The sequence below is a fragment of the Apostichopus japonicus genome, chromosome 5 (genome assembly GCF_037975245.1).
Source record: "Apostichopus japonicus isolate 1M-3 chromosome 5, ASM3797524v1, whole genome shotgun sequence".
Classification (NCBI taxonomy): domain Eukaryota; kingdom Metazoa; phylum Echinodermata; class Holothuroidea; order Aspidochirotida; family Stichopodidae; genus Apostichopus; species Apostichopus japonicus.
In genome coordinates, this window is record NC_092565.1 from 20,032,422 (window position 1) to 20,046,669 (window position 14,248).

Sequence of the window (14,248 nt, forward strand, 5' to 3'; positions counted from 1 at the left end):
TTTCGCTTTTTGAAGCGATCTCGCGAAAACATTTATCGTTGGTATATGTACACAACAAGAGCGGAAATGTTTTTTCGTGTATATTCTAATTAATCCGTGCATATATTGGATTTAATCTCCATATGTATTTTATTTAATACGTGTATATATTCGAATTAATACGTGTATATATTCGAATTAATACGTGGATATATTCGAATTAATACGCGGATATATTTAAGCCATATGATTGGCTCATAATATATACGTGTATATATTCCAATTAATACGCGTATAAATTCCAATTAATACGCGGATATATTATGCAGTGTTTGTCCCATATGGCTTGCCATAAGCGTGTGTGACAGAGCTGCTTTAGTTCTCGCTTTCGTTGTTCGAGATACATCTCCGCCTGGATGTCTGTCCATCTGGTGTGAACATATGAGCCACTCACAAATACATACAACTTCTCAAACAGAGAGAAAAATTGAGCAGCATCCCGTACATTCTTCGTGACATCAACCAGAACCAAATTCAGTCGATGAGCGTGGCAGTGTATATAATATGCATGTGGTGCCTCCTGTGCTTCCCGAGCTGCTACGCCACTCTTCCTGCCACTCATTACAGAGGCGCCGTCATAGCCTTGACCAAGAAGTTCTCACGGTAGTCAATGCCGTAACTTTGTAGAACGTCCAATATAGCAGTGGTAAGGGCTTCAGCATTCAGTGCGAATGCAGCTCTGAATTCTAGAAAACGTTCATGTATTTCGCCTTCAAAAAAGTAACGGATCACCAAATGAGATCTGCTCCACTTTGGAAACGTCTTTACTCTCATCTACCAAGATGGAAAACACTTGTGACTCCTTGACCTCCAGTGATAATCTCTTCCCTGATCATGTTCCCTTTCATGACTAGGCAAGTCTGAATATTCTCATCATCTCATGTGCTGGACTTGCCTGGAAAGGGCGATGTTTGGTGATCAAAATGTCAAAAGTTGGGCCAATTTCCCTTTGGGGGGCACCTGGGGGGTCACGGCTTGTCGTGGGGGGGGGGGGGGGCACGTGCCCCCCCCCCCCGTAGCTACGCCACTGCTTCAAAGTGAACTTGCCTCTAGGGGTCATGCCATTGCTATATGGAATAATGTTGCCACCGCAAAGTATAACTTGATTATAGACATGGAGATAAATCGACCGAAATGTACAGTGTACACAGATTTGGAACGAGTGACCTTCAAACCTTCGTGAGTAGGTAGCACTTTTCTTATCGAGTGCATTAATAAGTGTTATATAGTGTATGCATACTTATAGACTGTCATAAAAGTTCGTCACAAGAAAGGTACCGAAAGAGAAGTGTTTGATGAGTTAATATCATAAACTTATCAAAATATTTTAAACCATATACACAAGCTGATTTTATATTATGCTTCTGAACCCGACCGTATGTATGGTCCTTTGAAAACAAGCGGTCCAACATCTCTGTATGATGTACAGTGCTCTTCTGTAAACTATATATATATATATATATATATATATATATATATATATAGATATATATATATAGATATATATATTTATATATACACTGAAAACTTAAATTGGTTCACCGACTAACATAACGTTAGTCCATCTGGTGCCTCTCCCGACTAACATAGCCTTAGTCAGTTGCTATACCGACTAATTTATTCCTTAGTCAGTTGGATTTCTTAGTCGGTCATCTTAGTTCGTCAGCTTAGTCGATCAACAATTTCTTAGTCGGTAAATGTATATTAGTCAGTTACATTAGTTGGTGACATTAGTATGTCTTTACCGACTAATTTATATGAGCCACCGACTAGTTTATAGCAGGTTTTACATTAGTCAGGATGGTGCCTCTCCCGACTAACCTTTCTTAGTCGGTATCGACTGACTAGTTGCACTGACTAGAATCACTGAAAGAATTAAACCCGACTAGTTTCACTGACTAGCATCACTGAAAGAAAAGAGAGCAGAAGAAACACAAATAATGTGTACGTTGGCAGTATTTATTTCTGATAAAACTTCTGATGTCTACAAAAGGCTGACTTTCGACAGATAGAGAAGAAATCACTGTAAATAAAATCTGAAAATCTGATTTTTTTTCCAACAAAGTTAAGACAAGTTAATGGATCAAACATGAATCGCAAAAGTATAGCACTGCACAATAATGCAAAGTTGAATCTTGGGCAAGGGTTCCTCATGACTTTCGTTTTAAAGTGGTACCCCAAATCGACACCAGTTAAGTCTTCACGAACAACGAGTGTTTCCCTTAACTACAAATGGCCTCCTACTTGTCTTCAGGAAGCCAAAATCTGCACCATTATTGACCTGTGAACAGAAAATATGATATACGTGTAAGAACAGATACAGATATAGCACATGATAACTCACATTATCATGAACATACATTTACATTAAAATTTTATAACATATTGGGAGGTATACATTTAAATCTAGGTCCCTCAAATTATAAGCCAGGAATAGCAGCTTTACCAAATTATTATTAGCTTTGCACAGCATAACACCAAGTTATTTCTCAAAGCTTAATAATTATGTTAATCATGTTAATAATGATCCCAATAGACCGGGATCCCAGAGGGTTTGGTTAGCTGGGAAGGTAACCAATTGCCTTGTACATCACAATGTTCACAGTGCATTCCTGTATATGAAACCAGACGACTGGCAAACCGACTGTGGTGGATGGCTGGGAGAGCAATTTTAAAGTCACCTGATAGCTAACCTAGATCAGTTTTCATGGTAACACATCAAAGTAAGTACAATATGTCAGTTACGGCCCCAAGAGCAACAAATGGCCATTGCCAGTAATTATTGGTGGTGGGGTACCCCTGCCAGTGATCTATAATTGACCCCTCAAGGCTGACCTAGGTCAGCTAATGAGGTAACCACTTGAAACCTACTGGAAAATGTTGGTAAGGGCTTCAGATACAACTGATGGGCATTGCCAGTAATTTTTATTAGTGGGGTACCCCTGCCAGTAGACCCCCAAAATGCCCATCCCCCATTGACCTAGATGAGCTCATGATGTAACCAGTTGAAAACTACTGGAAAATGGTATCACTTCATATGTAAGGGATGGGAATTTCCAGTAATTTATATTGGGGGGAGGGGGTTCCCCTGCCAGTAGACCCCCAAAATGCCCATCCCCCATTGACCTAGATGAGCTCATGATGTAACCAGTTGAAAACTACTGGAAAATGGTATCACTTCATATGTAAGGGATGGGAATTTCCAGTAATTTATATTGGGGGGGGGGAGGGGGTTCCCCTGCCAGTAGACCCCCAAAATGCCCATTCCCTCATTGACCTAGGTCAGCTCATGAGATAACCAGTTGAAAAATTACTGGAAAATGATAGGTATCACTTCATATGTAAGGGATGGGCATTTCCAGTCATTTACATTGGTGGGGTAACCCTGCCAGTAGACCCCCAAAATGCCCATCCCCCTCATTGATCTAGGTCAGCTCATGATTTAACCAGTTGAAAACTACTGGAAAATTATTGACAGGATTCTATATGTAAGGGATGGGTGGACTCTGGCAGTGGTGGCCCACCAGTATAAAATACTGGCAATGCCCATCCCTTGTATCTGAAGTCCTAACCAACATTTTCCAGTAGGTTTCAAGTGGTTACCTCATGAGCTGACCTAGGTCAGCCGTGAGGGGTCAATTATGGGTCACTGGCAGGGGTACCCCACCACCAATAATTACTGGCGATGGCCATTTGTTGCTCTTGGGGCCATACCTGACACATTGTTTTTACTTTGATGTGGTTACCATGAAAGCTGCTCTAGGTTAGCTATTAGGTGACTTTAAAATTGCTCTCCCAGCCACATCCACCACAGTCGGTTTGCCAGTCGTCAGGTTTCATATACAGGAATGCATTGTGAACATTGTGATGTACAGTACCAGGCAATTGGTTACCTTCCCAGCTAACCAAACCCTCTGGACTCCCGCTCTACAGATCAGTGAAAATTTGACCAAACTTATGAAGCTTGCACGTAAATGATATACTAGACTGTTTTTTTTTTAAAACAGGTTATGAAAAGTATCTTAAATATCATTAAACAGTTGGGTACAATAGTTAAACTCACTCTTCCATCTTTTTTTCTCTATGGTACTTGTTCCTTTGCTTTTTGGACTCTTGGATAAACTCTTTTGTTCTGCGAAGGGTACCAATATATCATCTTAAAACATGTCTTTAAGCCATATATAACACAGTTCTCCTCTTCTGTTGTTGCCTCCACACTGGTGTCGTACATCACAGGAAAGCTCACCCTTGACTTAGATATTTGGCTTTTCAATTCCTGCTGGAAAAAAGAAACAGCAAAGTATTCATCATTTGAAAAAAATAAATAAATAAAGTTGTCACCACAAAGTTATGTGAGATTTGCTTCCACTATTGTCTCAAAAAACAACCCCAAAGTTTGAAGCAGACTGTATAAAGCTGAAAATTTGAACGAGAGTGTCATCACCATTGCAACCAGAATCAAATGCCCAGAATACAGAGATAATAAAACATGGGCTAAATCTTTGTTTGTTTTTATGATCTTTAAAAATATAAAATTTTAGAAACAGAAATGCACTGAGCCAACTTATTTATAGGCCTAATCGTTTTTAGTTGTTATTTTGCTTGCTCACATAACAAGCCTGTTTAGACCTAGGCTAGAGGAGAATCAGTACTTTGTTACACTAAGTTTGTCTTCGGTCGTTTTGATTTAGTCTTACTAGTAGTACTAAAGTATATAATGGACCGGCGAAGACTAGAGAATACCCAGAGTTTTAGCAACTGCGTTAAACTGTATCATCTGATCTATTATTTACGCCAATGAGTTTCATTCAATCTAGGATCAAAAAGAGAAAACTAATTAATCTTAACCTTTAAACTTTGCTACTAAACAGATATGCTTGAATTACAAATAAATGTCAAAAACATCATAATCTAAGAATCGATGCATATACATATACATAAACAGAATAATTTGAATTCGCGCAAGTGAACCCTGCACTACATTGGACAGAAAAAAAAACGTGCAATTAGACCAAACTAAACATACTAAATTTTCCGTTACTTCTACATTAAATATCAATACAAATACAACAACTTACTCTTTTGGCAGTATACTAAAAGCACATGTTATAATAACTTCAGACTATCAAGCTTTTCTGAGAAAAAACGGTTAATACTTCTTACAGTAAGCAAGTCGACCGTGAAGGAATGTCGCAATTGTTTCCTGGGCGTGACCGGAAATTAAATACTAAAAAATGATAAATGAAAAGGTTAAATAGAACTGAAGCGTGCATCCTGACTGCTCGCAACATATCCTGACTGCTCGCAACATATGTTGACTAGCCAACATAATTTGTTCAGCCTACTGTGACTGTACGTTTGAAGGTCTAGCCTTGCTTATTCAATATCACAAAGCCTACCCATTTAGATTCACATGGGAAATTACAGGAAATCTTTAGCAAATGAGTGTAGACTTCAAATAAACTATTGAGCCTTATAGTTCCAGCATTTGTTTGGGAATAAATTAGAAGATTATGTGCCACTGTTCAATCTAGCCCAATACACACATAACACATTGTTAATTGGTGTTTAGAATGCACACTTTAGTGTTGAGAATGCACTGCAGTACCCAGTAGAAGCCTATAGGCTACTCACTGTCATTGCACTTGTGTATTGCGAAACGCCAACGTGACGACGGTAGCGTTACACTAACCATAATACAGTACTAGTGCCAGTGGCCTAACAATTAACTTTAATTTTACCTTCAAGTTAAAGGAATAACAGGTAGGCCGATGATGCAGTTAATACCTCCATTCTTCTAAAGACCTTCTTGGGTAATTTACGGTTGAAAGTTGCTTAAAGTGATCGTATGAAACTATGCCAAGCCCAGCAAGCTGCCGTTGCCTCTCGGTTTCCAAATTGAAGTGAATCGAATTGGGTTAAAATACATTAGTCCGTCGACAACGACTAAGCTACGATTATGGCTTAAATCGGGTGTCCGTATCGTTCTTAGTCCATGGGTTAAAATACCTTAGTCCGTCGCCACCGACTAAGCTGCGATTATATTTTCCTTAGTCAGTGTAAACTAACTAAGAAGCAGCGATGAAACGAAGATTTTTGCTAGTGCGTGTTTAGATGTTTCTGTGGAGAAACTAATCTAAAGTACAAAAAGATCGACATACCTTTAAATACTATGTCTTTCCACGTCCACATCCCGGATTGTTGCCAACGCCGGAATCCTCAGGCTAAGTCAGCTGGTGTTTAAGTTACCAGACTCTGTATATGGTTGAAAGCTAGATACTACGAGCTAGATGCTACAGGCCAGACGCTAATGATGGCGCTATGACGCTAAATAGTATACGGCTTCGCGATCCAGTGGCTTCCAGTAAGTAAGTGGTATATACTGTATCGCGTGAAGGCTTTCGCGACCGAATAGTCTCTAGGTACTAAAAAGATATATGTATGAACACGTAAACACTCCACGAATCGGTGGCGAATATTTTCGCCAGCCCCTTTTAGAAGTGTTGATGCTCACGCTACATCTAGGTTATAATAAAATATAAGTCCTCGCTCGGCGCGATGGCTGTAGATATAAGTAAAAGTAGGTAAGGCGGACCTACGTATAAGTGCTATAGGCAGAATCAACGGTAGGCTATATATAATTGGTAACGCTAAAATGTTCCTCGAAGTTAAGTCGACTTTAAGGTTGGATAAAGTGTCCTCGAGTAAAATCCACAGATAAAAATAAACGTTCTGTTAAAAGATCCTTAAATATACTAAAATACGAGAATCAATCGCTGTAGAAGTCGTTCGCTACAAAATATATACGGTTGGCCAGGTTAATCGCTCGTGTCGCTCGTCGGTTGTGCCCACGCTTCCTAGAAACTTTCTAACCCCTGAAAATCAGGGGCTTCCGGAAACCCGTCACGGAATGTTCAATTCTAAAGGAGGGTGGACGAAACTAAATCACTACAACTAGCTCCTCCCCAGATTGCTGAGTAAGTGAGAGCAATCGAGTAAAACGATAAGTGTCGTACAACAGGAGCTAATGATTCAATCGATGACGATGACTTCAACATAGCGGCTCGGCCAATGGACGTGTCTACCCGACCGAGTAACTCTGGTTGGTGGTGGCTTGGCGTTTTCTACAGGACGTGTAGGTGTCGAGGTAGCCGGGAGATCGGGTGTGGTAGGCGTAGTCGGTTTGGCTTTGTCAATGCGTCGAGACGGAGCTGAAGGTTTAGCGACTGTTGTGAATTCGTCGTCGAGGTACGCTGGTTTGAGTCGATCCAGACTGATGGTTGATCGCTTGCCACGTACCAAAAGAATAAAGAATTTATCATGTCGCTCGATGACTTGGTAAGGGCCATTGTAGTGAGGTTGTAATGGTGCACGAACAGCGTCGATACGTATCCAAACATGAGTGCAGGTATGCAGGTCTGGATGTATTTGGTTGCGGTAAGGAGGCGTTCTGGTCAAGGCAGGACGAAGGTTAGTCATGTACTGACGAAGACGATCCACGTAGTCAGATGGGTCCATCAGACTATCATCATCAGACGGTGAAACAATGTCACTGGGAAGAGCCAGTGTTGTGCCAAAAACCATTTCTGCAGCGGAACAGTTCATGTCCACCTTAAGAGAAGTGCGAATGCCTAAAAGGGCCAAAGGAAGTACTGTACTTCTGACCAGTGTGTGGAATCGGCAGCTGAAAGTGCTGACTTTAATTGCCGGTGAAAACGTTCCACAAGACCATTGGCTGCCGGATGGTAGGCGGTCGTTCGGATGCGATGTGTTCCTAGTAGTTGGTTAAGGTGGCGAAAGAGGGAAGACTCGAATTGCGAACCTCTATCTGTTGTTATCACCGAAGGAACTCCAAAGGTAGAGACCCATCGTTTAACAAAGGATTTGGCTACGGTTTCGGCTGTGATGTTCGAAATCGGAATGGCTTCCGGCCATCTTGTAAAGCGGTCAACGATGGTGAGTAGATAGGAATATCCCTCCGAGGGTGGCAGTGGTCCAACAATGTCCATGTGAATGTGCTGGAAGCGGGTCTGCGTCATCGGGAAACTACCAATTGGCGTTTTGGTGTGACGGTGAACCTTAACTTGTTGACACTTAATGCATGATTTGCACCAATTCGAGACATCTTTGTGTACGTTTGACCAAATGTAACGCTGCGTGATTAGTCGTTTGGTAGCATTGATGCCAGGGTGCGAAAGTGAGTGAAGAGAATCGAAGACTGCTCGTCGAAATTGTTGCGGAATGTAAGGTCTGGCTGTGCCAGTAGAGACATCACAGGTAATGGTGCCCTCCGCTGCGGGAAGGGGTACATCTGTAAGCTTTAACGAAGATGATTTCCGTAGCTGAATAAGCTCATCGTCGTGTTGTTGCGCAGATGCGATTGCTGTGAAATCGAGTGGTGATGAGGAGATAGTAACGCCGTATACGTTACGAGATAGCGCGTCTGCTACTACGTTGTCGCGACCTGGAATGTGACGTAGGTCGGTGGAGTATTGCGAAATATAATCTAGGTGACGAATTTCGCGAGGTGAATAGCGATCTGGCTTGGAAGCAAAGGCGTAAGTAAGTGGCTTGTGATCCGTGTAGACCGTAAAGCTTCGTCCATCGAGCAAGTGACGGAAGTGTCGAATGCTAAGGTAGACCGCCAGGAGTTCTCGACCAAAGGCACTGTAGCGAGTTTCTGCTTTCTGGAGACGCTTAGAGAAAAATGATAATGGACGCCATGTACCATTGATAAACTGTTGCAGGACACCGCCCACAGCAAAATCGGAGGCATCCACCATTAGTGAAAGGGTCGCTTGAGGCAACGGGTGATGAAGTAATGTCACCTGAGCTAAGGCAGTCTTGATGTCTTTGAAGGACTGGTGTTGTGCATCGGTCAGTTGAATAGATTTGTTCTTGACTTTAGACGAGAGTAAGTCAGTAAGAGGTTGCATAAGAGTAGCACAATGTGGAACAAAACGTCGATAGAAATTGGCTAAACCAAGAAATGCACGCAACTGAGTGAGGTTTTCAGGTGCCGGGAAGTCTTGAACTGCTTGAACCTTCTCAGGCAGGGGACGGATTCCCTGACTGTCAACGTGATGGCCTAAGAATTCAAGTGAAGACACTCCAAGCTCACATTTACTAGGGTTGATATTAATGCCATAGCTGTCAAGTCGTTGAAATAACTGGTTGAGGTGTTGATAATGCTCCTCGGCAGAGGAACTAGCCACCAAGAGATCATCCAGATAGGCGTATACAAAAGGCAAGCCTCGAAGTACCTCGTCGATGAAGCGTTGAAAGGTTTGAGCTGCGTTTTTTAGACCGAAAGGCATCCTAACGAACTCGAAGAGACCGAAAGGTGTCGTGATCGCGGTCTTTGGAACGTCGGCCGGTTCAACTGGAATTTGGTGGTATGCACGTACAAGGTCAATTTTAGAGAAGATTATCTTGCCATGAAGGGTACCAGTAAAATCATGTATATGCGGTATCGGGTAGCGGTCTGGAATAGTGACGCTGTTGAGGGAGCGATAGTCTCCACACGGTCTCCAATCGCCTGACTTCTTGGGTACCATATGTAGAGGTGAAGACCAAGAACTTTCAGAGGGTCTGATAATACCTAATTCCAGCATATGCTCAAATTCGTTTTTGGCAAGACGTAATCGATCAGGTGCGAGACGACGAGGACGGGCGAAAGTAGGTGGTCCTTTTGTGAGGATATGGTGGGTGATGTTATGTTTGACAGTGGCAGCTGTTCGACTGGGATTGACGAGGTGCGGAAACTGACGTAGTAACGAGCGATACTGTGAGTCGTGGTCATCAATGTGAAAAGTAAGATTGGAAGACTCTACTGTTGAACGAATACCAGTGATACTAAGGGAAGTATGAAGATCAAGCAGTCGACGATGCTTGATATCGACTAGTAATGAGAAGTGTTCAAGGAAATCTGCACCTATGATAGGAGTTGAGACGTCAGCCTTAACAAAAATCCATCGGTAAATACGGCGTAAACCTATGTTGAGGGTTAGCGAAGATTCACCATATGTACCTATGTTGGTGAGGTTTGCAGCTCTTAAGAAAGATCTCGCTGGTGTAGTCTTCTCTTTGCTCGTGGCAGGAATAACACTAACCTCTGCACCGGTGTCGATGAGGAAGCGGGTTCCTGTTTCCCTGTCCATTACGTAGAAAAGACGACTCTTAGGAGTGGGGCCAGACAGCTGTGTCGTCCCTAGTTGCTGGCCTGCTTGTTTAACAGATCCTGGGACTTCGGGTGTTTGCAAGGGGGGCGACACTTTCTTGCATTATCCCCAAAGCTGTTGTGAAAGTAACAAAAGCTTGGGTTGCCAGCTGGTGAACGGCCACGAGGACGACTACGGGAGCGGGAGCGTTGTTTTAGCTGCTGGACGGTCCTGGTGAGCTCTTCTACTTGTAGGGATAGCTTATCCACTAGAGCGACGAGGTGAGTTGTGTCGGGCGAAATTGATGTTTGTGCAACTTGTGGAGTGGCTGCGATGGCTGGTACGGAGTCAACGACTGCGGCGACGACTGGTGAGGGAGTAACCTCTAGAATTTTGTCGGCCAACGAGGCCAAACCGTGGATGTCAACTTGCTCGGAGGTAGAAGCGAGAATGAGCTGAACATTCGTGGGCAACCGTTGTAAGAAGAGTTGCTTCAGGATAGAGCTCTCGAGTTGCTGGTCTCCGAGGAGTTGGTACATGCGACGCAGTAGTTGACTCGGTTTTCTGTCGCCGAGGTCTTCAGTGGTCAGCAGCTGGCGTAGGCGCTTTTGTTCCGACTGAGATGTACGCTTTATGAGCTCGGACTTTAGAAAGTCGTACCGGTTCTTGGATGGTGGGGTGAGGAGTATGTCCCTAATTTCCTGAGCCACTTCCGGTTGGAGAGAAGAAATGACAAAGGCGAATTTGGTATCTTGGCTGGTAATACGGCGTGTAACGAAAAGGCTTTCTACCTGACCAAACCACAGGGCGGGGTCGTTTGGATAAAATGGGGGTAGTCTAAGATTAACTGCCGTAATGCTCGACTCTTGTGGCGGCTCGGGTTTAGACATGGTCGTAGCGGTTTCATCTGGTGTTGCCATCGTAACGTGAATGCCCTAGGCTACTAATGGAAATATACAATACAAAGCTAACACTTGAAGTGTAATAACAACTATGTGGGATAAAATCCAAATATATACGCTACAGATGGGACAGCAAATTACATACGTCTGCTGAAAATGCCCTACAAATCTCTAGATGCCACCGTTGTTTTAGCGTAGACACTGCATGTAGACCGTCGTAGAGCTTGGTAAAAGTGTTGCGTACAATCGCTCTTGTAATCCGACCAGTACGATTGCGACGTGTAGTGGGGCGTCGAATGAAAGAATGCCAATTTACTGTACGCGTAGGGATCCCTGACTGATGCTGTTGATTGATATCGTGGATCGAGGCGTTAATAGCGTCTAGCTTGCTGTCTAAGTCTCGTTGAAGTTGGTGTAGTTGCTCAGTGGAAAGAGTTGGCGTGGCTAAATTCTTGCGACTTTGAAATTTCTCGAACGAGGCCGTAGGAATGGTGACAAAAGAAACTATACAATTAGGGTAAGTCTGTCTAAGTGTGTCACGAAAATGAATGAGCCTAGCAATAAGTTGATCAGCTGAGACAGATGAACAAGTAATAACTCGACTTTGCCTGGAAGTGCCTGTGAATGCTAACAAGTCGTTGATACCAGCTGCAAGACGTACTATCAACCAGTCGCTAGGGTTAAATCGTTGAATACGCTGTTGTGTGAGGGCGAGTAATTCTCCTACAGTGGCTCCACGCTTAATAACAAATTCAATACGATGCTGGAAGCTAGATGGCGTAGTATAACGATCAAATGAATAGGCTCTAGAGTCAGCTACAAACAATAAATTTACAACAGGGCGGCTAATGTTAGACATTGGCAAAACATGTCTTAGGTCCTTCGTGAACAACCAGAAAATAGCGATAGGATGTAATAAACGTGAAAGGCCTGAATAATGAAGTGAGATAATCCTCCGTCTGGTAAATAATGAGGCAAACCGGTAATGTCTCTTGCCAAGAGTGAGTATCGAAAATAGACCAACACTGAAGTAACAAGACTCCAACGTTACACAACCATTGTAACACTAGTACAAAGTAAGCCCAACGATAGGCTACAGACTACAGAGTAAACAAGCAGAAGCTAAATCTAAAACAAGGCCAGAATATGGGTGAAAAAATCACGTCGGGGTCACCAATTTGGATGTTTCTGTGGAGAAACTAATCTAAAGTACAAAAAGATCGACATACCTTTAAATACTATGTCTTTCCACGTCCACAACCCGGATTGTTGCCAACGCCGGAATCCTCAGGCTAAGTCAGCTGGTGTTTAAGTTACCAGACTCTGTATATGGTTGAAAGCTAGATACTACGAGCTAGATGCTACAGGCCAGACGCTAATGATGGCGCTATGACGCTAAATAGTATACGGCTTCGCGATCCAGTGGCTTCCAGTAAGTAAGTGGTATATACTGTATCGCGTGAAGGCTTTCGCGACCGAATAGTCTCTAGGTACTAAAAAGATATATGTATGAACACGTAAACACTCCACGAATCGGTGGCGAATATTTTCGCCAGCCCCTTTTAGAAGTGTTGATGCTCACGCTACATCTAGGTTATAATAAAATATAAGTCCTCGCTCGGCGCGATGGCTGTAGATATAAGTAAAAGTAGGTAAGGCGGACCTACGTATAAGTGCTATAGGCAGAATCAACGGTAGGCTATATATAATTGGTAACGCTAAAATGTTCCTCGAAGTTAAGTCGACTTTAAGGTTGGATAAAGTGTCCTCGAGTAAAATCCACAGATAAAAATAAACGTTCTGTTAAAAGATCCTTAAATATACTAAAATACGAGAATCAATCGCTGTAGAAGTCGTTCGCTACAAAATATATACGGTTGGCCAGGTTAATCGCTCGTGTCGCTCGTCGGTTGTGCCCACGCTTCCTAGAAACTTTCTAACCCCTGAAAATCAGGGGCTTCCGGAAACCCGTCACGGAATGTTCAATTCTAAAGGAGGGTGGACGAAACTAAATCACTACACGTGTGCATTGACTAACGTTACAGACTAATTTAACGTTAGTCCGTGGCAATATTGACTAGTTTATTTTTTCAGTGTAGGCTATATATATATATATATATAAAGCGTTTAAATTATTACTGATAGGATATGGCACTTTTACTGTCGCACCAAAAGCTCTTACTTAGTTATCAGTGTGCTCCTTCGTATAGGTAATTCTTGTCGACCTGACATGTTAATGCATGTAATATATGAAACGACAGGAAAAGACATCATGAGATTTGATAGACGTTTTTAATTTGCATCATCGTTTCAAAACGTGTATCGGTTACGTCATTATTTTCTTCGTTACTTATATAGACTGAATGTTTCTTTTTCATTGATTTAAATGCTGTAAAGAAAGTTCTGGCTAGTGACTTCAGAAATTACTAACCGGTTTGTATATTACCGATCGCATGATCAAGGCCAAACTGTTGTTTCTAGTGCTCTTATTAAATTGCAACTAAGTTCACGAGGCCCTGAGCCCCGATTATCTCACTCCTCCCTCTAGATACATCATAAACGAGTGTTGGACGAACATCCAGATAGAATATAGTAAAGAATGAATTTTAGGCAGAATTTTAGTCTTGATATATTCTAGTCCAAGAAAAATTAAATTGGAATACTAATAATGTTTCTCTACCCACTGGTGTTCAAGATCATACACTTCTAAAATATGCTAAATCTCTGAAATGTTCCTTGATGACGTATATGCTCTTCGACGCAGGCCTATAAATGTTTATGTCAGTCCATTGTTTTAATCTGTTTAATAACTCAGCTCAAAACATATTCCAGAATATAATACTAACTGAATTTCATGTTTACACCTGAGAAGGGAAAAAGAGGTATACGGCCGCGATTTCTACTGCAAAACAAACATTAACGAAAGCGAGTAAGAGTGTACAATGGATAAGGCCTCACTAAATATTTTAACGGGAATCATCATCCCCTGGCACCCCTCTTATCTCCCCCTCCCCACCCTTTCGAAAACGTGGCATCAGGATGGTATTCTGTGAGAGTTTGCTCTCATACGAATCCCTTTAATTATGTTCATTGTTGATAGCTGAATTGAACGTTTGAAGGCATTCTGTGTAATATTTAGTTAGTGGT

At 42.3% G+C, this 14,248-nt stretch overlaps 2 protein-coding genes and 1 long non-coding RNA gene across 3 annotated transcripts; all 3 read right to left on the reverse strand.

Annotated features, from left to right (window-relative positions):
• Positions 1-1,555: 1,555 nt before the first annotated feature.
• Positions 1,556-5,349, reverse strand: LOC139967976 (uncharacterized). The gene is made up of 3 exons (XR_011793200.1): positions 5,118-5,349; positions 4,103-4,318; positions 1,556-2,320 (listed from the first exon to the last, which is right to left on the reverse strand). It is a non-coding gene; the product is annotated as an uncharacterized lncRNA (long non-coding RNA).
• A 1,722-nt stretch (positions 5,350-7,071) lies between these two features.
• On the reverse strand, positions 7,072-7,644 carry LOC139968177 (uncharacterized). Its single transcript, XM_071972571.1, has one exon. The coding sequence runs from the start codon at positions 7,642-7,644 to the stop codon at positions 7,072-7,074; it is 573 nt and encodes a 190-aa protein (XP_071828672.1).
• Positions 7,645-10,249: 2,605 nt separating this feature from the next.
• Positions 10,250-11,119, reverse strand: LOC139968178 (uncharacterized). Its single transcript, XM_071972572.1, has one exon. It carries the CDS (start codon positions 11,117-11,119, stop codon positions 10,250-10,252), a length of 870 nt encoding a protein of 289 aa, XP_071828673.1.
• Between the last annotated feature and the right edge of the window lie 3,129 nt (positions 11,120-14,248).

Excerpts from the sequence above, each read along its gene's own strand:
- LOC139968178 (XM_071972572.1), bottom strand. The coding sequence starts at position 11,119 with ATGGCAACACCAGATGAAACCGCTACGACCATGTCTAAACCCGAGCCG.
- LOC139968177 (XM_071972571.1), bottom strand. The coding sequence starts at position 7,644 with ATGAACTGTTCCGCTGCAGAAATGGTTTTTGGCACAACACTGGCTCTT.